At 38.9% G+C, this 24816-nt stretch overlaps 2 protein-coding genes across 2 annotated transcripts in view; one reads left to right on the forward strand and one right to left on the reverse strand.

The window, feature by feature from the left end:
• The window catches only part of HADHA (hydroxyacyl-CoA dehydrogenase trifunctional multienzyme complex subunit alpha), a 29663-nt gene extending 29407 nt beyond the window's left edge, over positions 1-256 (reverse strand). Inside the window, exon 1 of the mRNA XM_070428838.1 lies at positions 149-256. Within this exon, the coding sequence (XP_070284939.1) occupies positions 149-218 (70 nt within the window). The 5' untranslated portion in view covers positions 219-256. The remainder of the gene's footprint in view (positions 1-148) is intronic.
• Positions 257-528: 272 nt separating this feature from the next.
• Positions 529-24816, forward strand: HADHB (hydroxyacyl-CoA dehydrogenase trifunctional multienzyme complex subunit beta). Its single transcript, XM_070428839.1, has 16 exons — positions 529-627; positions 7315-7389; positions 7498-7542; positions 8884-8983; positions 10876-10920; positions 12502-12601; positions 15844-15931; positions 16296-16483; positions 16799-16979; positions 17594-17715; positions 19771-19850; positions 19929-19976; positions 20902-20989; positions 21335-21409; positions 21964-22128; positions 24263-24816. The coding sequence occupies exons 2-16, from the start codon at positions 7323-7325 to the stop codon at positions 24296-24298; spliced, it is 1428 nt and encodes a 475-aa protein (XP_070284940.1). The 5' UTR covers positions 529-627; positions 7315-7322; the 3' UTR covers positions 24299-24816.

The following is a 24816-nucleotide window of genomic DNA, read 5'->3' on the forward strand; positions in this document are numbered from 1 at the left end:
CCTGCCCCCCCCCCCCCCCCTAACCCAGGGCTGTGGCCCCGGGCGGGGTCAGGGAGGGGGCAGCGAGTGGCGGACGCGGGTCCGAGGCCGCCCTAGTCTCCGCAGGCTTTATACCCGGGGGTCCGGGGCGCCCTCAGCCAGGCCTCACCTGAGCAGTGGAGCGTCCTGGAGGCATTTGTAAAGCGTCTAAGGCAACCGATTGCGCGGGAGGCCACCATCTTGAGCAGAAGAGGACGAAAGTGGAAAGAGCTTCAAGTGCTGGGGGGCCAGGCCCAAGACTTTTCTTTCCCGCAGCCCGGCCCCGGGAAGGCGCCCGACGCATTGCCTGACTAAAATCCCGACGCTGAGTTGCCGCAGGCCCCTTAACCCTGCCCTTCGCTCCAGGATAAGGGGACAAAAAGGACCCTTCCCTTGCTGGAAGGACGGCGGTCCATCGAAAAGAGGGTACCGTGCCTGGTTTTCCAGTCAGGCGGCCAGCGGGCAGCCGCGAGACCAGCGAAGCCCGCGGAACCGCAGGCTGACGTGAGGGGTCCTTTCCAGGCTGGCCCCGCCCCCTGGCCCCTCCGGATTCTGTCATTAGGGTGCGAACCTTGCCAACTGCAGGATCCTTAGCGGACGCGAACGCAGGTGAGACGGCGGGTGCGCTGGGCTCTTCGCCCGGCCCTTTCCCCCTCGGCGAGACCCACACTTCTTCCCCACCCGCAACGCCAGTGCCCACGGCTGTCCTCCTCCCTGGGGGAGTGGAGCTCGACCAGCGGAAGGAAGCCCCGGGACGCGGTCTCCTATACCAAAGCAATTAGTGCAGTAACTTGGACGGGTTAATTGATCACCGCGCGTGAACCAACTGTTCGCGGGTGGGGTGTGTGTGTGTGTGCGTGCGCGCGTGTGTGTGCGTGCGTGTGTGCGCGCGTGCGCTTAAAGCGCTGGGCTATGTTGCAGTATTTGTTATGGTTTCACCGACGTTGCCGGTAGCCAGAACGGGCCCACGGGTGAGACTGCTTCCATGGGTGAGACTCAGTCCTTTGAGCTTCGGGACTCCGAGTGTGGAAGGAGACATTCCTTCATCCTGTTCGGAAAGCCAGTGTTTCAGAGGGTTTTCTAACCCAGAAGGGACCTGGCCGTTTGTCTGGTCATTCATCCCCTTCATTTTATCGGTGAGAAAACAGGCCCGTGAATCACAGCATGAGTAACTTTGCTCACGGCCGCAGGTGGAAGAAACGGGACTAGAGCTTATAGGTCCTACTAACTTCTCGCCAAGAGCTCTGCATTGGACAGTAGCTGTTTTTGTTCTGGAAAGATGGGCTTAAGTCCTCAAAGTAGCTGATTGGTTCTCAAAGCAGGTAACATGGAGGGTCCTCTAGGCCAGTGGTTCTCAACCTTGGCTGCACATTAGACTCACCTGGGAATCTTTTTAAAATCCTGATTTCTGGGCCTCATCCTCCGGAAAATCTGTTTCTTTGTGATGGGGTGGGGCCACAACATTAGTAACAAAGAAACAGAATTTCCAGAGGATGAGGCCCAGAAATCAGGATTTTAAAAAGATTCCCGGGTGATGCTAATGTGCAGCCAAGGTTGAGAACCACTGCTAGGCGCTTTCACGCCATCTCACTTAATCCTCACAATCCCCAAATTGTTATTTGCATGTTCTAGAGCAGCGGTTCTCAACCTGTGGGTCGCGACCCCTTTGGCGGTCGAACGACCCTTTCACAGGGGTCGCCTAAGACCATCCTGCATATCAGATATTTACATGACGATTCATAACAGTAGCAACAAGTAGCAACGAAAATAATTTTATGGTTGGGTCACAACATGAACTGTATTTAAAGGGCCAGAAGGTTGAGAACCACTGTTCCAGAGAAAGCTTGAGAGGCTCAGAGTTTATGTCAGTTTTCTGGTTCTGCGGCAGAGCCAGGATTTGAGACATAAATCTTCGGCTCACAGAGGAAGCCAGAAGGAGCAGGGGAAAGGGGCAAGGAAGTTGAGACTGAAATGAGTGTGGAAAGAAAGAAGAGAGGTTTTTGTTTAAAGCTCAGGTCAAACAGTCCTCCATCGCAGCCCTTTAAGCAGCAACTGGATGGCCAGTGGTCATTTAATTTCCAGAAAGGATTCTTGGTGACCTCCAAAGGCCCTCCAACTCAGAAGGTTTTTGTCGCACCTATTGCTTACATCAGGGGTGGCAGGCTTTTTCTGTAAAGGGCCTGATAGTAAGTAGCTTTGCAAACCCACGGTGATCTCTTGTCATATATATATATATATTTGTTTTGTTCTGCATCTCTTTAAAATGTAACATTTATTATTAGCTAGAGGCCCATGGATTGTAGTTTGGCTCTTGACTTTTTTGTTCCCTGTATTTGCAACAAAATAGTAAGGCAGAAATGTTATGTTTCTCACCATGGTGTACTTAGAGGGAAACTACACCACCCACTGATTTTAGTAGCAAATACATGGATGCCCCTGACTGAGTGCTTTATGTATATTAATTTATTCCTCAACAATCCTCTGAGGTAAGTACTGGAATTACCTACATCTAATAGATCCATTTTACAGATCTTTTGTTTTTTTTCGTTACTCCTCATCTGAGGATATTTTCCCATTGATTTCTAGAAAGAGGGGAAGGGAGGAGGAGAGAGGCAGAGAAGAGAAACATGGATTGGTTGCCTCCTGCACGTGCTCCACTGAGCCAAACCGGCTAGGGCTCTGTATCTTAATTCTAAAGCAGAGGAAAGGTGAAATAACTTGCTTAAAGGTCAGGGCATTACAGTGTGTCTTTATTATTATTAAATATACTTTTATTGATTTTAGAGAGAGGAAGGGAGAGGGAGAGAGAAACATCCATCTGCTGCCTCCTGCACTCCTGGGGATCAAGCCCCAAACCAGGGCATGTGCCTTGACCGGGAATTGAACTGGTGACCTTTTGGTGCATGGAAGGACGCTCAACCAATTGAGCCCCACAGGCCAGGAACATTGTGTCTTAATGATATTGTAATCGTGAGCTGTTGGAGCCAATTTATCTTGTTTTCATTACTTGCCAGGCCCCTTCTTTCCCTTGTTCCCAGGTCCCTGCAACTTCAAGCATCTTTCCATAGTTCCACATTCAGTAGAGCCTACTTTATCCTTAGGTCAAAATGTTTATTTCCTAAACCTTAGAGCAAGTGACAGTAAGAGTCAGTCCTCCCATAGAGTAGTTTGCTTAGTCCCTCTTTCTTTTAAAATATCTCCTTATTTATTAATTATTGATGGAATATATATTCTATGTAATTTTTTTCAGAAACTACAGAAAAGTCTAAAGAAAAATACACTTATAATTCCACCACTCAGAGATAACAGTAACATTTTTATATGTATTTTTTTAACATTTTTATGCATTTCTACATTTTTACATATCTATATAAATATTAATATAGATTTTAAATAATTATACTGTACATAAAAATAAAATTCTCATTTTAAAATTTTAAGAAGATAAGAATATAAAATGAAAGCCTCTCTTTATCTCTTCCATTTATAGACTCAGCTTTTTAAAAAAAAATTTTTTTTTGATTTCAGAGACAGGTAGAAACATCAATGATGAGAGAGAATCATTGCTGCCTCTTGCACGCCCTACACTGGGCGATCGAGCCCACAAACTGAAAACTGGGTATGTGCCCTGGCTGCAAACCGAACCGGGGTCTCCTGGTTCATAGGTTGATGCTCAACCACTGAGCCACGCCTGTCTGGCTAGACTCAGCTTTATGGGCTTTCTTTTCTCTCTCTTTGTGTCATATCGAGTCTTCCTGTACATACTACTTTGTAGCCTGCTTTTTCATTAATATATATTGTGGATATATACATGTATATCAGTACACACATGTATATCATTATGTTTCAATTCTTTCCAAACTGCTGCACAGTATTTCATATTATGTTTATACTATAATTTTCTAAATTTTATTTTTCTGTTACAGTTTACATTCAATATTATTTTGTATTAGTTTCAGTACTATAATTTATTTAACCATTTCCTACTGATGTGCATTTAGATTAGTTTCAGTTTTCCACAAATGTAAACAATGCTACAATGAGTATCTTAAGTATTTCTATAGTTAGAGATCCATGTATGCTACACATACATCTTGAATATTTCTATAAGTTAAAGACCATAAGAGGAATTATTGGGCTCAGAAAATCACAATTCAAATTTTTTTAAAATGTATTTTATTGATTTTTTACAGAGAGGAAGGGAGAGGGATAGAGAGTTCGAAACATCGATGAGAGAGAAACATCGATCAGCTGCCTCCTGCACATCTCCTACTGTGGATGTGCCCGAAACCAAGGTACGTGCCCTTGACCGGAATCGAACCTGGGACCTTTCAGTCCACAGGCTGACGCTCTATCCACTGAGCCAAACCGGTTTTGGCGAAGCTTTGTTTTAATTAACTTTTTAACTGTTAGTGAGGTTGGACGTTTAGCATTTTGTTTATTTGACATTTTTATTTCTTATGTGAGTTGCTCATTTTCCTTTTGGTCATATATTAGGAAGGAGTTTTTCACATGTAAATAAGAGTAAATTCTATTCAAACTGACTTATTAAAGGGATTTATTGACAGTGGGAGGATGAGTTTCAGATGTGACTCAATCAACACTCTAGTTTCTTTTTCTGAGATTCTTGGTTCTGTCTTCTTTTGTGGTCACTTCTGTCTGTAGGATAGCTTTTTTTTCATGTTTTCTAACTGCTATGGCTGGATGCCTCAGAAGGAAAGATTTGTGTTCCAGAATTCCAGGCGGAAGACTTGAATGTCAGGTTAACTATTCCCAAATCAATACCAGTGATCAAGGCAATACATACAGGGTTGTTTTAACATATTTTTAACATTTTTATTGATTTCAGAGGGCAAGGGGCAGAGAGAGAGAGAGATAGAACATGCAGGATTGTTTTAGACCTTCATCACCTGAACCAGTGACCTTGGTGAAGAGAATTAAATTATTCTGATTGGTTTAAACCCTGGAGTTGGGCTGGATTCAATCCCATAAAAACCACATATGGCAACTATATAATGGGGTGAAGGGATGTTGGGGTGAAAAATCAGATTTCATTATAGAGTGTTTCTCCTATAATTTATAAAAGTTCTTTCTGAATATGAATATTAACCCTTTGTGTGTTTTACATATTACCAATACTTTCTCTGAATCTGTTCTACTTTTACCTTTTAGTGTCTTTTGCTGTGTAGATATTGTAACTGTGTATCTGATCAGATTTATTGGTTAGCCTTCTCTATGATGGTCTCCGGATTTTATGCTATATATTGGAAGCCTTTCCCCATCTAAGATTATAAAGAATACTAGAGGCCTGGTGCACAGATTTGTGCACTGGTGGGGTCCCTCAGCCTGGCCTGCGCCCTCTCACAATCCGGGACCCCTAGGGGGATGTAGTAGTGTGCAAACCGGCAGGCGGCCGGGGAGGAGCCCGAGCCTGGGCTGGACATTGCACTGCTCCCGCTCATCCCAGCCCCACTGTGCCTACCGTGGCCGCTGTTCGGTAGTGCTGCTGTGGAGGCAGGAGAAGCTCACGGCGCTGCAGCTGCACTTGCCATCCATGAGCCCAGTGTCTGGCACCCATCAGTCAGCTGAGCAGTGCTCCCACTGTGGGAGTGCACTGACCACCAGGGGGCAGCTTCTGCATTGAGCATCTTCCCCCTGGTGGTCAGTGCATGTCATAGCGACAGGTTGACCGGTCGTTCGGTTGCTTAGGCTTTTACACACACACACACACATACACACACATATACGTGGGGCCTTGACTTACGAGTGTCCTGACTAACGAGTTTTTTGAGATACCAGCTGTTTCTCGGCAGATTTTTTGCTTTGAGTTGACAGAGTAATTTGAGTTAACGAGCTCCTTAACGAGCTCGGTCTCGGAACGAATTAAACTCGTAAGTCAAGGCCCCACTGTATATATATATTCTCTATTAGCTTTGAGTACTTTTATACTTTAAAATAGATAGATAGGTATTTAGATTAGTCCATCTGGAATTTATTTGTACTTAAGATGTGATTTATAAACCTAAATTTTTTCCCAAATGGTTAGCCATTTCCCCAACAAATCTATTGAATAATTCATCTTCCACTTATTGAAATGTTATCCCTATTTTTAACTAAATCCTCATGCACATGAGTATGCTTCCGAACTTGCTACATCCTATTCTGTTGATCAGTTTTATTTATTCCTGTGCCAGAATTGCACTGCTGAATTACTGGTGTTTTATAGAAAGTTTTGATATCTATTAGTGCAAAGTCCCCTTTTTTCTTTATCGACATTTTCTTGACTATTTTTTATAAATTTTATTTCATGATGAACTTTAAGGAAATTTGTATATCAGACTCATGTGGCATCATATGTAGCTCCTGGAAACAATGGTGCCAATTTGTGTCTCCCCGGCCAGAGCCCCTTGAATATCCATCCCTAGGCTGACGAGCCTACAGCTTGGATTCCTTCATCTCTTTTCAATCCACATATTTGGAAAAAAATATATTTTTTTCTTTTTTGAAGCCATAGGGTGTCCTCTTTTTAGTCTAACCAGGGGAAGTTAAACAAGGCCTCTGTGTTATCTATTATATTTGGGGTAATTATGGGGTACAAGTTACCCTATAATTTAGCAGTTTAGAACAATAAAAATGTGTTATCTCATACAGTTTCTGGTGGCAAGTTAACTGCATTGTTCTAACTTAGAGTTTCTCATGAGGTTGTAGTCAGCATGTTGACCAAGGCTGTTGTCATCTGAAAGCTGCCTGTGCTGGAGGATCCACTTCCAAGCGCACTCACATGGCTGTTGGCAGGAGGCAGCAGTTCCTCACCACGTGGGCCTCTTCATGGGCTAGTGCAGGGGAGACATGCCAGCTGGCTTCCCCCGAGCCAGTGATCTCAGAGAGTGACCAAGGCTGAAGCTGCAGGATTTCCTACAGCCTAATCGCACAAGTGGCATGCCACCCCTTCTGACATATTCTTTTGTTTACACAGACCGATTGTGGTTCTATGTGGGAGGTGACTGTACAAGGGTTGAATTATAAAACATGGAGATTGTTTTATGGGGCATGCTATCTTAGAGGCTGGCTCCCACAGCCTTCGTAGGCAAAACTTGCCAGTTCTTTTCTTTTTTTAGGTTAAAACATGTTTCAAAATTGAGAAGTATACGATGGCAAGTCTTTCTTACACCTGATCCCCATTTACTCAGTTTCCTTCCTTCCAGCCATCCTTTATTTTGACATTTTATTTCTACTTCTAGGGATATTTTATACAGATACAATTAACCCAGGATATGTTTTTGTCCTTTTTTTCAGATTTCAAAATGACTTCCATCTTGACTTACACTTTTAAAAACCTTCCCAGTACATCAGCATGGGCCCTCAGATTTTGTGAGTTTAATTTGTGCTTTCTTTTCTAACATTAGCTTTGGATTTATAAGCATCTTATACAGACATAGAATTGTATTGCTTTTTGTAAACACTGTCTTTGTCTTCCAGCTCTAAGACCGTTGAGCTGCTCCTCCCAGCTACGAGCTGCCCCAGGTATAGTAATTTATAAAATAAAAATTTCTGATTTAAATATTAGATTCGAGATTTGTGAATTCTTAATGAAAACCAAAATTAATTTCCGATATTTCCCTCTTTTATGAGCAACATGGCTATCACCATTGCCTTTCAATTCGAATAATATAAGGCCAATCAGTAATGCTATTACATGGTGTAGGGTTGGGCTCAAGGATGTTGACAGGAGGCTGCTTTCTGGGGTTCAGAGCCTAATGGAGTCATGGAGATTCCATGAACCTTGCTAGTTGGTTTATTCACCTACTGGCTGTCGGTCCTAGAGATGATTAGCTAACACTCTTGAGACTGTTGTAGAGCTAAAAGCTAACATTTTAAATCTGCAATTAGTGACAGGCTTCTCTATTTGTGGATGTCTTCTTGTCCCATATACAAGAGGAACCATTCCTGGAATAGGGGTAACTGGGAAACTAGTTAATAAAAGAAGATTGGTCAATATAAAATGAAGAAGTAAGAAAATTTATTGATTATACATGGTTATTTCAATATAACAACAAAAGAATGAGATAGCTTTAGGTCAACACAAAAAGATTGTCAAGCTATATTAGGTCAGAAAAACGTATATAATACACAAGTGTATACATGTATATGAATTAAAAGCACAAAAGTTTGAAAAAATATACACCAAGTTAATAGTATTTACCTCTGGGAAGGAAATAACTTGGTGGAGGAGGGCATAAAGAGGTTTTACTATCCATATTTTAGTATGGTTTATTTTTTTTTAACACAAGCATATATTCATGTTTTATTTTTTTAATTAAAAATTTAGAGGAAGGTTACTGTTTTGATGATAGAAAATAATTATACAATTTGAGTCAAACAGAATCAGGAAGCATTTAGGTTTTTGCAGAGTGGCAATAGTCATCAACCAAATGGCCTTTGTTTCTACATAGAAAAGCAAGAATATTAAGATGTGTAAAGAGAAACAACATCACTTATTTTGACTTCTAATATTAAGGACAGGCTGTGTGTCACATTGGTTGCTGTCAGTTGTAATAGATTGTCAAACACTTGATAAAAATAAACAAGTTTATTAATGGCATAAATACCCTCATCATTAGGTATAATCTCTATTTACCTGAAATATTTGGATTTATATTATAAAAATTATATTATTTACCTTAAATATATTATAAATGTTAGTTTCTTAGCCTTTACACACACACACACACACACACACACACACAAGTGGTTTGGTGAATGGCATTGAATGATGTACTTCTTAGAATGTCTGTCTTTAAAAATGTAAAAAGTCATCTGACTTCACGTTTGTTAAGTAATAGTTCTTTGAACTTTGTTTTAAAGCTGCTCAGACTAATACGAAGAAAACCTTGGCAAAACCCAATGTGAGAAATATCGTGGTGGTGGATGGTGTTCGCATTCCATTTTTGCTGTCAGGCACTTCGTAAGTATGAAATGATTGTGTGTCACCCCCATCTTTACTGACACATAAAAACTGTATCAATTTAGGTTGTGATTTTTAAAAAGGTATACAATGAGTTAATTTAATATACATTGTGAAATGATTACCACAATCACGTTAACACATCCATCACTCCACATAGTTTATGTATTCCTTAGAAGTGGTCTTTGCCCAGCCGGCGTGGCTCTGTGGTTGAGTGTCGACCTATGAACCTGGAGGTCATGGTTCAATTCCCAGTCAGGGCATATGCCCGGGTTGCAGGCTCGATCCCCAGTGTGGGGCATGCAGGAGGCAGCTGAACAGTGATTCTCTCATCAATGTTCCTCTCTCTCTCCCTTCCTCTCTGAAGTCAATAAGAAAAATATGTATTTTAAAAACTGATCTTTGTAAATGTAACCCAGTAGGTGATATTGTTGTTAGTGGACTACTTAATATAGGGATAACATTTTCAGAAATTAATACAGAATAAGTCAAGCCACTGGTGAAAAAATGTGGCCAATTTGTTTTTCATCCTTTCTCATGAACAAGCCTAGTGCAGTGGTAGGCAAACTGCAGCCCGCGAGCCACATGCGGCTCTTTGGCCCCTTGAGTGTGGCTCTTCCACAAAATACCACATGCGGGCGCGCACGTACAGTGCGATTAAAACTTCGTGGCCCATGCGCAGAAGTCAGTATTTTGTGGAAGAGCCACACTTAAGGGGCCAAAGAGTCGCATGTGGCTCGCGAGCCGCAGTTTGCCGACCACTGGCCTAGTGTATTGTTAGACTGAACTAGCCCTATGAAAACCTAGTGCAGGTCCAGATAGCTTGCTTCCAGCAGAGATATCCTTTCCTGTCTGGAGATTAGTACATTGTTTCTGTGCCCCTTCAGAAATTTGGTACTGAGGGTGTGGGGCCGTGGGCATTCTGAAGGGCCTTTAATCCACTGCTTTGGCCTCTTGGAAATTATCAGAATTGGAGTTGATGGGCTGGTCCAAACCTCAGCGTAGCACAACCCCAAGAATATAGAACCAGAATGGTACTAGACCAGCCCGAAAACTGGCTAAGGCCACTTTAGCCAAGTGATCGAGTTAACATCACCATTAGTAAGTCATATTGATAGTATGTACACCCTGATGTGAAGCAATGAAAAGAGCAATTACCTCTGTGATATTCTTTCCCCAAATCCATAACCCTAATCTTCAAGTGTCAAGGTCATGAAAGATAAGGAAAGATTGAGAAACTGTCATAGATCGGAGGAGACTAAGGAGGCATGAAAAGAAAATGCACGGATTAGATTCTGGAACAGAACAGTAAAAAGGTGCTAGTGAGATCCAGATAAAGTTACTAAGCTTAGTGACTGTATCGTGCCAATGTTAATTTTTTAGTTTTGACAAGTACTTCATGGTTATATATTTAGGATATTAGCATTAGAGGAAGAGGAGTAAAGGATATACAGGACCTCTGTTCTATCTTTCCATTTCTTTTGTAAATCTCAAATTACTTCAAAACAAAAAGGTTCTTAAAATGTCCTAATATATCCTTCATGTCCTTTTAGGCATCAATAAATAAATACTATATTTTTAAAAAGGAGAACTAAAAGATGGGATTTAAAGAATATTTAACAATATGTTATGCTGAACAATAAGATATTGGGTAAAATTTTGTTAGATTCTTAGCTCAGTCTAAGTTAAGGCTTGCCAAATATTTAAGGATGACAACTAGTAAAAAATCACACTATTTCTTCCTTTGAAATGATGGACTGCCTAAGATAATAAAGTTAAATGCATCTGCAGTGGCATATGTTAGAGGATTTCTTTAGATATTTCAAATAAAATGAAAAAAAATTAGTAAAAGTCTAGGCTTTGGGTTTAAATTATTTATTTTCTTTCCCCAGATATAAAGACCTGATGCCACATGATTTGGCTAGAGCAGCACTTTCGTAAGTAAATGCAGTTTCATTAAAGCACCTCTCTCCAGTTTTCACACTTGAAATAGCATGTTTAAGAGAATTTCCATATCTAGGATATATTGACTTTTATGTGGTCATAATAGAAAACACTTATTAGCTTTTACAAGATTCATTTATTCTTGATTTTAGCCATATGTGCTGCACAAATTCAAGCAGCTGATGGATGTAAGGCATTGTCTCATTCATTTTCCATTGATGCTTTCTTTGCCTTTGTGTCTTCGGCCAGCCACCCTTCATTTGACCTTTCTGCCCATCTGTTCTGATTCTTTTCTTCCTGCCAGATTTTAAGATGAATGAAAGCGCCCAGTCTGTGTGGCTCAACAGTTGAGCATCGACCTATGTACCAGGAATCCAGGGTTCAGTTCCCGGTCAGGGCACATGCCCGGGTTGCAGGCTTGATCCTCAGTATAGGGCGTGCAAGAGGCAGCTGATCAATGGTTCCCTGTCATTGATGTTTCTATCTCTCTCTCCCTCTTCCTTCCTCTCTGAAATCAATAAAAGTATATTAAAAAAAATAAAAGAATGAATGAAAGCAACAGTTGCTTCTCTTTTTCTATTCCATTTATTCTCCTTGATATCATAATAATCATTTCCATTCCCATTACTCTACAGTAATTATACTTCGGAAGCTTCTCTTAGTACTAATGACTTTGTGATCATGAAATGCACCAATCTTTTCTGAGGCATCACTCTCTTTATATTCTATAGCATTTGACCCTACCACTTGAATATTCTTAATATTATGTCTTTATGATTTCCCTTACATCTCCTGACAGATTCTTCTCTATTTTTTTTAAAAAAAAACTAGAATTATTCCTCTCTCTTTTTTAAAGTGTTTTGCAAATTTCAGTTCTTAGAGCTTTGCATGTCTCTGCGTACATGTTTTTTCTTAAATATCTCATCTATTTAATCTTTATTGTTTTATGTAGAGAACTCACAAGTCTCTAAATTTGACCTTTCTTTGCTACCTCAGGCTCAACATATCAAAAATAAAAATGGTCTTTTCCTCAAATGATCAAATGATCTTTTCCAGCTTATTTTCCTATTTCTATTATGATCCCAGGCTGGAATTTGTAAGTTTTTCCTCAACTTTTTATTTTAAAAAATGTCAAATGCACAATAAAATTGAAAGAACTGTATTATTATATATTATTTAAATCATGCATTTATGTTGATATTTCAAATTTAAATTTAACATACCTGGATTTTACTTTTTTATTTTATATTTGTCTCTTTTGACTGAAAACTTGGTTCCCAACATTACTATGTTTACTTATCTGTTTTATTTTATTCCATATTATTTTTTATTCTCTTTGCATAAATTCTCATTGCCAGCTGAGCATCACATGTTGACTTTTTAAATCGCTTTTTCGTTCATTTCTTCTTTGATAAGGTGCCAGCCACAGGCTTGTCAAATTAAGGGAAAGATACAGTTTCTGCTCTTTTAAATTCAAGGTTAATCTTTAGAAAGAAGTGCAGTGTTTTAAATGATCTATCACACTACCTTGATGTGTTAACTATTTCTTTGCTTTGGACTGTTTCTGCTCTCAGGGGTTTATTGCATCGGACCAATGTCCCAAAGGAAGTTGTTGATTACATCATCTTTGGCACAGTTATACAGGAAGTGAAAACAAGCAATGTGGCTAGAGAGGTGAGTAAAACAAACTTTATGTTGTTTAAAGAGATTGATAGGAGAGTCAATTTGAACTTCAACTAATAAAATTTACTCTTTAAAAGCTATTAAAGTCCATTAAGTAAAGTTATATTTGACTTATAATGTGATTTTATAACTTGAATAATGAATGTTATTCAATATTTAAAAGAATTACTGTATAAATCAAATGATATACACTGTACTCTACATATTTATACTATACAAAAAGTCATTTGAGCTGGTTTGGGAATATATATTATGGCAGAGTGTGGCTGGTATGAGTTTTAGTAATGTTAGAGCATGGCTTCTAATTAACTTAAAATTTTAACATTTTGCAAATAACTTATCTGATAACATGGTTTTTGTTAGAGGTAGCCTTGCTTATTCATTTTTTTCCATTGACTAGATGATACGTAGGAGTGTTTACAAAAAAAAAACACACAACTATTTCACAGGAGTTTGCTTTTACCCTAGTTGGCATGACTCCATGTAGTGTTTATTGGGTAACCAAGATAATGGAATTTGTGTGACATGTCTTAACAGGTCTGCTGAGCTCCCTAATTTGAAAGTGATTATTTGGGTAACATTGGCTCCAAAGCACATTTCAGTGTGCTAATCGTTTTCTTTACTTCTAGGCTCTGCCTGCTATGTTACTGTGTTCAGTATAGTTGTAAGGCCAATTACTCCATCACTGTCAGCCCAGAGAAGGGGAAATGGGCAGGACTGCAGTATTTGTTCTGCCTCACCTTTTCACCTGTCAGTAAAGCTGTAACTGTGGAGGGCCTGGCGTTACTGCAGCCCACAAAAATCACCTGTTTGTTGTCAGGAAAGAAGTAAGAACAGGAAGAGGTTAAGAGGTTGTTGTTTTTCCCAGCCTTCACAATTTTAAATGTATTGAATATGATAATCTCATTAGTACATCAAGCTATTCATAATACATTTCAACTTTTATATTCTGAAAAAACAAGGTGACTCCTATAAGAGCACTTAAGAAATAAATATTAAAACTGTTCCCATTTTCTGTATATTTCTATTCTGTTCTAGCTCTAAAGCCATAATGTTTTTCCCTGAAATTTTTTCTGGAAATTTTATCTCCATATGCAGATCTCAGCTATGGGTTAACATGAGGTAGATTCCCTTTCGCTGCCCTATACTGACATCAGTTGCATTGCACTGCGGGTAACATTTGCAGTGGATGCAGGGAAAGACTGAGATAGTAACCTAACAGCTAACAATAACTTCAAGCTAGAGAATTTCTTTAGGACCTGTTGTCTGTATTAACAAAATTAACATGAAATCCTAAAAAGCTTCTGTGCTGAGCTCACAGGAGCCTGACTTTACTGAAGCATATTTCCCTGCTCTCCAACTTAACTAGGAGGCACCTCTCCCCTTTCTCCTTAGTGTACTATTCCAGAGCCTACGCTTGCTGTCAGAGCTATTTCAACTTTAAATAGAAGAAGCATGTGGACAAGGTTCACCAGCAACCACTTCTATTTAAAGCTCCTTCTGTCCGGAGAGGCAGCTGGGGCCAAGGCTATTGCACATGCTAGAAAGGACCTCGTGAGCATTGGCTGTTATGACCTGAGTGCCCTTTACACTTGCCCCACTAGTGACTAGGGCAGTGATGGCGAACCTTTTGAGCTCGGCGTGCCAGCATTTTGAAAAACCCTAACTTAACTCTGGTGCCGTATCACATATAGAAATTTTTTGATATTTGCAACCATAGTAAAACAAAGACTTATATATTTGATATTTATTTTATATATTTAAATGCCATTTAACAAAGAAAAATCAACCAAAAAAATGAGTTCGAGGGTCACCTCTGACACGCGTATCATAGGTTCGCCATCACTGGACTAGGGTGTTCTCCCCTGCCCCCTGAAGAGTTGCCTCTCTTCATTTTGGATTGGTTTACATGGAGAGGTTGATGTGCAGTTGGCAGGGAGTAGTTTTTAGCAAAATAGGTTGGGCACTTAGTATCAGGCCTATCTGGAAAGACCAGAATAAGATCATGTTGCATGTATACTACTGTAGCATATTTATATTTCGATAGATTATGGTAAATACTGTACAGATTGTGTAAATATAAAGGAAGGTAATATTGAACCTCTAATCTAGACTTTGGGAACATGTTTATTTTACCAAATTATAGGAGAGCTTGGATTCTGATGATCTTTAAATAGTTTCAAAAAAAGACCACTAAAAATGAATTTCCTGAATGGAAACCAGAATTTCATAGTAAATAGTGGTAAAAAGAGCAGGGGGAGTTGAGAGTGTTATTTTTATAATGAAACTTTAATTATAATAGTAAGTATTTTATTGTTGCACTATGCATTAATTCTTTACATAAACAGTGGATGGAATCTGGCATTGATTGGTTTATTGGCAGCGTAATAGCCCCAATAAATAGTATGATAAAATAATAGATGTGTCCATTTCGTGTTTAACTTTACTGTGCCATCATAACAGAGACCATTTTTTCAAACTTCACAGAGGGTCTCAGTTTTTCTCAAGGTCCCTCAAATTGCTTTTCAAGCACCTATTGTGTCATCATCTTGGCCAGTTTTCTCTTTTCCAGTTATTAACTGGTCTACCCTTATTTGTCAGAGGCTCACTGTGGCTAAGGCAGTTTTTCAAAGTTCCTTTAATCGACTTGAACTCCTACATATTTGGCAAGTTTTTCCATTTGACTTTGCATTGAATCTACAGAGTGCTGTCTGAAGTGTCAGTGAGGGGGACTGGCTGACAATGAGTGGAGACAAGTGTAAAGTGGGCAGGGATATAGTGAGAACTGCTTATGAGTGGTCAGTTCTTTAGAACTTATTTTCGTGTTTGAGGAGCCCACCCAATGATACATATGATATGATATATATAGATATAGATATAGAAATTATATGTTTTTAACAGGTTTACTTTGTTTATTTGAAAATTTAAATACATTGAAATCAAATTATGTATTGATATCTTAGGGGGTTCTGAGCAAAGCATTGTTAAGAAATTGGGTGAGATGTAGGTTTGTACATCATACTAGAAATTCACTGCCAAGAATTTTGCAGAGCAATTGTCAATTACTAGCTAGATGAAAAACAAATAAAACATTTCTGTGATGGGCTTCATTTTATTTTAAACATTACTGTGTAGAATATTAAACTCAAACCCTTTCCTGATTCACCACACAGAGAAGTAACACTCAAAATGTCACTTACCTGTAACATGGTTTCATTCACTGTTTTCTGAAGGCTGCCCTTGGAGCTGGCTTCTCTGACAAGACTCCTGCTCACACTGTCACCATGGCTTGCATCTCTGCCAATCAAGCCATGACCACAGGTACGTTTTTCTGAAAGAAGAAGGTCCATGGTAATTCTGGTTTGTCTTTTATTTGATGATTGGACCCATGCCTGGGTTGCAGGCTTGATTTCCCGGTGGGGGGTTTGTGGGAGGCAGTCGATCAATGGTTCTCTCTCATTGATATTTCTACCTCTCTCTCCCTCTCCCTTCCTCTCTAAAATCAATACAAATATATATATATATTTAAATCATCTTAATCCCTCTGAAAAGATAAAAACCTCAATTACAGACGTTGTACAGTGCTGTTGACTGTCACACAACTTTTAAATCAGGAAGCTTAAATTATCAGTGGCCTGTTAATTTCTGCAAAATATGTTCATGTACATTGACCTGTGCCCTGTAGGTGTCGGTTTGATTGCTTCTGGCCAGTCTGATGTGATTGTGGCAGGTGGTGTAGAGTTAATGTCCGACGTCCCTATTCGTCATTCAAGGAAAATGAGGAAAATGATGCTTGATCTCAACAAAGCCAAGACTCTGGGTCAACGACTATCTTTAATCTCTAAATTCAGATTGAATTTCCTAACACCCGAGGTAAGACTTGTGAACTTTTACATAAAGACTTGTGTTTCCAAAGCATCCCACAGCAGAGATTTAGAATTAGGTATGACGGCATGGGTTCAATTATGCTCTAGTAGTTACAGGGCATGGCTAATTGTTTGGTTAAGGTAGGGGAAAAAGACAGTGGTTGGAAAATTTGAATTTGTAAGCCCTCTTTAGAGATCTCTGAAACCATAGAGCTTCTTTTGTCTTGGTCTTGACTGAAATATTTTAATTTTCCCAAATAACCATCTGTGTGGTATAACACCTGTTAACAGTGTACCTGATTCTGTGTGTCTCCTTTCCCAGCTCCCTGCGGTGGCCGAGTTCTCCACCAGTGAGACCATGGGCCACTCTGCAGACCGACTGGCTGCTTCCTTTGCTGTTTCTCGGCTGGAACAGGATGAGTATGCGCTGCGCTCGCATAGGCTGGCCAAGAAGGCACAGGATGAAGGGCTCCTTTCTGATGTTGTACCCTTCAAAGTACCAGGTAAAACAGTTCGCTCTACTTTGTGAAGGGGACTGCTTCATGATGCTTGTCAGGGTGGTGTGAACGGCTCCTAAAACTCCATGTGAAAGGGACTGCTTCATTATACTTGTCAGGCTGGTCTGAATTGCTTTAAAATTCCAAAAACCCAAGTGACTTTTCAGTATTTTGGGTCTGTTTCCAAAATACTCACCCTTTTATGCATAAGCAGGGACTCAAGTTTTAATTTATGTTTAAGAGTAGGTAAACGTTTTAAAGAGAAGTTTTTGTAAGAGTTTCCTTCGACATCTTCCTGATATATTTTAGTTCTTATGTACCTACCTATTTTTGAAATTCTTTGTTCATATGATTTCTGTACACAATAGCCAAATGTGAATGAACATCTTAAGAAAATAGAGTGTGTCTTTTTGTTAAATTATTTAGATTTTTCCCCAAATATCTGAAGAATTTAGTTTGAAATTTGATATCTTGATAACTATACTAGTAAAAGGTTTTCTTTTTAGTGAATTGGTATGGTTTGCATTTCATTTGTTCTTGTAATTTTTTAAAGCATATTCCTCTAGAGAAGATATTAATGCCTATAGTTTTTTAGAGTTAAAAAATTTATATTTCTATAGGAAAAGAAACAGTTACCAAAGATAATGGCATTCGTCCTTCCTCCCTGGAGCAGATGGCCAAACTAAAACCTGCGTTCGTCAAGCCCTATGGCACAGTGACAGCTGCAAACTCCTCTTTCCTGGTAAGTGAGTGCTCTATGTGTTTTATGTGTTTGGCAGTAACTTTTATATTTGTGTATTTCTCTCTCTCTCTCTTTTTTTTTTTTGGAGCGAGAGAGAAATCATCTCCAAACAATCGATTCGTTATTCCACCCATTTATGCATTCATCAGTTGAGTCCTATATGTGTCCTGACCAGGGATCGAACTTGGCACATTGGGATGATGCTCCAACCAAGAGTTACCCAGCCAGGGCTTATATTTGTGTACTCTCAATAGAAAAGCCTAAAGCAGGCCTATCTGCTTGTATTAGTAATAGAATAATACAGGTCTATCTGCTTGTATTAGTAAAAGATATTCATTAAAAAGATTGTGTTAAAATGGAATCAGAATTTTTTAGGCCTTAGAAGTCATCTGATCCAGCCACCATTCTGATACAAAAAGTTGTTCTCTTCAAACACTTAACCAATCAGAAAGTGTTGAATGCCTATGTTAGGCACTGGAGATAAAAGAACAGGTGATTGTAAAAATTAAGTTATAAAATTTTTATAAAAACGTTTCTTACATACTGTTATATTGGCTGGGCTGCAAAAATATGTGGCCCACAGGCTGTGAGTTTGACATGCTTGGTCTAGGAAAAGTGCCTAGGGTAGTTCCAATACCACCCCGTTAAGCCTGAGTGGTGAAGGGCTGGTGAGGTGGTCATTTCCAAAACCAAATTGGATATGACAGGGCCATGTGGCATGGGCTACACTATTGCCAGATCTGATTCCCCTTGATTACTTCTGGAGTGTGCTGGTCTCTTTATTGAAAATCAGAAACACAAATCATCAGAGATAATACACCATAGATATATGGGTTTCTGGAAATGTGTTAATGTAATACATTTATTGTAATTTTGCCCAGTGTTGCATTGAACATATTGTTAATGTAATGTCCAAAAACTGTATATGTATAGTAAACTATATTTCCAGACTCTATGGCTACCCTATTGATGGTGCCTACATAGTCTCTTCAGAGTTATAGCAATACTAGAGACCCGGTGCACGCATTCATGCACTGGTGTGGTCCCTCGGCCTGGCCTGCGCCCTCTCATAATCTGGGACCCCTCAGGCAATGTTGGAGAGCCTGTTTCCGCCGATCCCCGCAGGTCAGGCTGAGGGACCCCACTGGTGCATGAATGTGTGCACCAGGCCTCTAGTATGCATATAAGATCGTTGGTTAATCTCTTCCCACCCTTCCCACTTCCCCCTTCCCTCTGAGATTCATCAGTCTGTTCCATGTTTCCATGCCGGTGCGTTGAGCATCTGCCCCCTGTTGGTCAGTGCACGTCATAGCTACTGGTCAAACTATTGCTTAGGCTTTTATATATATAGATATAGATGGTAGAATGTGGTAGAAATTGTTTTTATTTTGCAAACTCTACAGAGTAGTTTCTTTTTCTCTGAAAGTTTGGTGTTTTTGTCTTTTAGCTCTTTTAAAGTCATGGTAAAGGGCTTTTTTCAGTGGTTCCTCTTTGTTCCCTAACTTCTCAATTAGTTGGGAAAAAGCATATGGGGTGTGTTCATAGAGAGAAGACCGTGGTTCTGATGTTCCCAGCCCGCCTGTTTCTGTTCTCCTGTTGGTTTGCTTGTTTTGGAAACTATTAGAAGAATATTACCTAGGAGCTATAGGCAGGAAGCAGCTGAGAAACAGTCCAGAAAATGTAAAAATAAATAAGTAAATCAGATTGTTTTAATACATAAAATTTATCATATTCTGTGCCCAAAGCAAAAACTTTTGGTTTTAAGTTTATTATGAATACATTTTTCTAAATATGTGTATTTTTATACCTATTTTCTTTGCCTATTTTGGTAATTATAGTACTTTTTGAACATCTTTCAAAAATGGGTCAAACACTCTGTAATGTGGATGTTTGAATTGTGATTTAATGATGAATAAAATGAAAAGGTTTTGTTATGTAGAATCACCATATAACTATAATTAGTTGGTAGATTTAGAAAAGGGCATAGAAGAAGCTATAGAAAGACCTCCAGACAGGCTGAAGAATTTAACATTATTGTTCTGATTAACATTTTAGACCGATGGTGCATCTGCAATGCTGATTATGGCAGAAGACAAAGCTCTGGCCATGGGTTATAAGCCAAAGGCGTACTTGAGGTAAAGGAAATGTTTAAATAAATTACCTCTGGTTTCTTCATTTTATTACTGGGGCTAACCTCTCTGTTTTTTATCTAGGGATTTTGTGTATGTATCTCAAGATCCAAAAGATCAACTGTTACTTGGGTAGGTGGCAGTGTATAAATCTTTGGACTATAATCAAAAGTATTTGATTACCCATATTTATTACACAGATTTTAAAGTATGTGAAGCGCTGAGTTCATAATTGGTTTGTGTGTTGGATATTTTTTTTTTTTATTGTCTAAAGTTTTACATATGTCTCCTTTTCCCCCAATTGATCCCCCTCTCCCTCCAGCCATTCCCACCCCGGGCAAGCCCCCACCCAGTGTCTGTGTCCATTGGTTATGCTAATATGCATGCATACAAGTCCTTTGGTTACTCTCTAACCACGCGCCCCCCCCCCCCCCCACTGTGTGTTAGATTTTAAAAAACAATAATAATCCTCTACATTGGTATATCATTTTATACTTGATCTTAACAAAAAGCCAAGAAGCAATGTTGGTATATCACTTTATAGTTTTGAATTCTTTTCCACTTGCTCCTATAATTTCTTCTTATAGTTATATATATAGATATATATACCTGTACAAGTATTTTTTCATATTGCTACATACTGTGCTGCATAATCTTTAAAAGAGCCTTTCATGAAAAGCCTCCTCGTTTTAGAAAACCCCCTTCCTCACAAGACTCTACCCAGTTGGCCTCCATTATGTCCTTCAAACTAGCCATGCCCTTTCCATGCTTTGCCTTTTGAACTCTGTTCTAGCTCTTCACAGTATTAGTTCATCTTTCTCTTTCATTGTTTGTTTATTAGCCATTTCCCTGACTGGAATATAAACTGCATAGGGGTGGAGGCCAAGTCTACTCAGTGCACTATTATATCCCCAGCACTTAATTACTGTTTGTACAGTAGAATCCATGGGCCAGTGGAGACATTCTCATACCTATGTAAAACTCAGTTTGGGGACTATGAAGGAGCTCTTAGGTTAAAAGTTAAAGTTTTAACATACTGCTTATTTTTTCTTTTCAGACCAACATATGCTACTCCAAAAGTTCTAGAAAAGGCAGGATTAACACTGAAGGATATTGATGCTTTTGAATTTCATGAAGCTTTCTCAGTAAGTCGTTTAAAGAACCGTAATAATATAATGGTCATTGTGGGAGAGAGCAGGCGTGGTTTATAATATGAATAAAACGGAAGTGGAGCTTTATCTCTACAGTACCAACTTACACTGCTGGCAGGGGTGCCTGGGAGAGAATCCAGGGCCACATGGACAGTGTGGAAAGACCTACCTTTTGAGGCTATCCCTTAAAGGCCTTTCAAAAGTACCAATTTTTTTCTTTAAAAAATTTTCAGTGAAAACTGATTTAAAAATTTGCTCAGTTTTAAATAACTCATGCGTAAAAGAAAGCCTCGAGAGACATTAATAACAAGGTCCTTATTGAATTCTTTTCCCTTCTAGGGTCAGATTTTGGCTAATTTTAAAGCCATGGATTCTGATTGGTTTGCACAAAACTACATGGGTAGAAAAACCAAGGTAAGTTTCTGATTAAAAATATGCTTGAAGGGGACATGTGTAATACTTTCAACAATAAAGATTTAAAAAATAAAAATATGCTTGAAAAAAAATTAAAATATGCTTGAATTTCCAAAGCACTTTAATATTTGGAGCTTAGTTACCTGACAGTAAAAGTATGAGGTGGATAGCTTCTCCGATGAAGAATTTAGTGCTTCATTAATGTTTCCTAGCTGTAAATTATTCCTGGAAATTCTTTAGAAAAAATGAAAAGCAAAGTGTTACGTTGTTTTTTTATTCTTCCCATTCTGATGTTAGATGAAAAAAGAAATACATAAATTGGGGGTACTGAGATGAAATCTATGAAGACATTCCATCACAAAAAATAAAAAGAAATGTACCCTTAGCTTTCAGAATTGACCTAGAATTTTTCATTTGCAGTAAAATAATTTGTGATGCATCTTGTTAGTTATTTCCCTCTAGTTCTGTTGCTTCATATTACTAAGGGCCTGGCCTAATGCTTATCTTAAGTAAACTCATTTTTATTATATCTGTGTCTGTTTTTATATGACCAGGTTGGAGCGCCTCCCTTGGAGAAGTTTAATAACTGGGGTGGATCGCTGTCTCTGGGACACCCATTTGGAGCCACTGGATGTCGGTTGGTCATGGCAGCTGCCAACAGATTACGGAAGGAAGGAGGCCAGTTTGGTCTGGTGGCTGCGTGTGCCGCTGGAGGACAGGTATATCACAGCAGCCTGACAGGAGCTTCTAGAAAGTCCTTTTCTTGAAAACCAAACAAGCTCATCTAAGACTGTCTGATTGAGTTTATTTAGAAACACTCTTAGAACAGTATATCTGATGATAGGCCACCAGAAAAAAAGAAAAGCTGTTTTTGCAGGGAGGGGATACAGCTTGTGACAGTACTTTGGAAAGAAGATGCTATTTAAATCGAAGCTATTTTTTCCTTAAAGTAATGTCTACATTTTTTGTGTATAAAAGTAGTATATGCTCATTATGACAATTATGGAAAATATAAAATATATATAGAAAAAATTAGATCACTTATCATTCCCTCACCAGACATTCATTATTCACACTTTGATATGTTTTCTTCTTTAATAATAAAATTTTATTTATTTATCTAGTCACTTCTCTATATGAGATTTAGCTATAAAATTTCTCCAAAGGTAAACTCTTTCTTAAGAACTGAATAATACCTTAATTGGAGAATTAATTTACTTCTGGATAACTTAATGCTATTTAGCTGGGGGAAATGATATTATTCTACAGATTTTTTCTACCTGTTTTACTTGTAGTACAGAGGCAACGTCCTATCTGCTATAGCATTTCACTCTGGGAATAATATCCAAAAGGAAAGCTGCCTATAATCTTTTTTTTTAAACATGATCGAAACAGATTTGCTTTTCCTTCAGATTATAGAAACTTCCTGTTGCTGATCAAGATGAAGAAATAAGATATGTTAAAGTATAAACTTTTTACATTTACAAGCCTTTATTTATGGCTTTTCCTCCAAGACTTTGAACAAGAATCGAGGGGTCCATTATTTATAGATTGGAACATTTTAGACTTCATGATCAAAAGTGTTTTGTAATCTGTAACTTTTTTACCGAAAGCCACAGTCAGTTAGGACCAGAGCCCTCCCTCTTATCTTTCTGTGCCAGGCTTAACTGAGGAAGAGCTAGTGCACAGCACTGTGTGGAGTGCATAGTTCAAGTAGGTCCATGTCCTTTGGTTTCCAGTATCTGTCCTCTAACTTTTTATCTCACACATAGAGTATGAATAACACAATACTAGATGCTTTTGTGGATGAGCAAACCCTCTAGAAGTTTACAGTATAATAAGGAGAAAGATGATGCATCTTAGAAACTAAATTCGGCATTGTTTCATCCAGAGCAAATGAGTGAGATAAGCATGATTCGATCAGAGGAGGAATCCGTCCTTGTGAGTCTAGAGCAGGGTTTCAGCTTCAGCAGTATGTAGAAACATTTTGGGCCAGATAATTCTTTGTTGTGGGAAGTATGCTATGTGTTGTAGGATGTTTAGCATGGTCAAGGGCATGTACCTGGGTTGCGGGCACATCCCCAGTAGGAGATGTGCAGCAGGCAGCTGGTCGATGTTTCTCTCTCATCGATGTTTCTAACTCTCTATCTCTCTCCCTTCCTCTCTGTAAAAAATCAATAAAATATATTTTTAAAAAAAATTATATTTTTATTGATTTCAGAGAGGAAGGGAGAGGGAGAGAGAGAAACATCAATAATCCACTGGGGATTGAGCCCGCAACCTGGGCATATGCCCTGACCGGGAACCAAACCCTGACCTCCTGGTTCATAGGTTGACACTCAACCACTGAGCCACGCCGGCCAGACAGTGTTGTAGATTTAGATGAGCAACTTAACCTTTCAAAGCCTCAGTTTTCTAATCTAGAAATTTACTGTTGTTGGCATTCATTGTATTATGTTTATTTTTATACAGCTAAAAACCCCTATGGCTTCTCATTTTAATAACAGTCACTTATGGAGCATCTACTAGGAATCAGACTCTACTAGACAGACTCTGATGTGTGTATGTGTACATGTATATATGTATGTATGTATGTATAGAATTGTGTGTGTGTGTGTGTGTATTATATGCTATCTAATTTAATGCTCACAAAAACACTAGGAAGTAGGCAGCATGATCCATTCTATAGATGAACTTGAGGTTCAGAATGGCTATCCCAAGATCGCCCGGCATTTAAATGGCAGAGCCAACCTCAAACTCCAAAGCCTGTACTTTTCCCATCGTTCTCTGCTGCCTCTGTACTGGCTGGATTTATTGTTCATTTCTCTAACTGAACTTATTCTTCCTTCACAGGGCCATGCTATGATAGTGGAAGCTTATCCAAAATAATAGATCAAGAAGCAGCAACCTGGAGTTTTTGTGCGACACTCAACATGAGGCAATGCCATTTCAATGCATTACAGAATGACACCTAGAGTTCCTAGCTCCTCTTAAGAAAACAAAATTTGTGGCCTTCTGTTAAGTGCTTTGCAATTAAGCCTTGCCAGTGCTCTGAGCTTTCCAGTAATATGGCTTATACTCCTTCAGGGATTTCTTAATCACCAGACTCTCACACAGGATATATTTAAGCATTTGTTTTTGGGCCGTGTTTTCATTAAAGACTGAACAAGTGGTAATTTGGAAAAGAGGTTAGTTGAGATTTGGAATCATTTTTGTAACATTTGCAAATTATACTCATTCCTATTCCTAAAGCTAAGTGTTTTCTATAAAATACCAATGTGCCTATATTGACTTAATTATGGAAAGATAATTCAGAATATAAACATGACTGAAAACTTACAGTAAATGTTCAGGTACTTTAAATACTATGTTGGTTAACCTTAATAAAGTGGAGAGGTATTGGAGAA

The sequence above is a fragment of the Myotis yumanensis genome, unplaced genomic scaffold (assembly GCF_028538775.1).
Source record: "Myotis yumanensis isolate MYYU_CA2020_CCGP unplaced genomic scaffold, mMyoYum1.0.hap1 SCAF_11, whole genome shotgun sequence".
NCBI classification, from domain to species: domain Eukaryota; kingdom Metazoa; phylum Chordata; class Mammalia; order Chiroptera; family Vespertilionidae; genus Myotis; species Myotis yumanensis.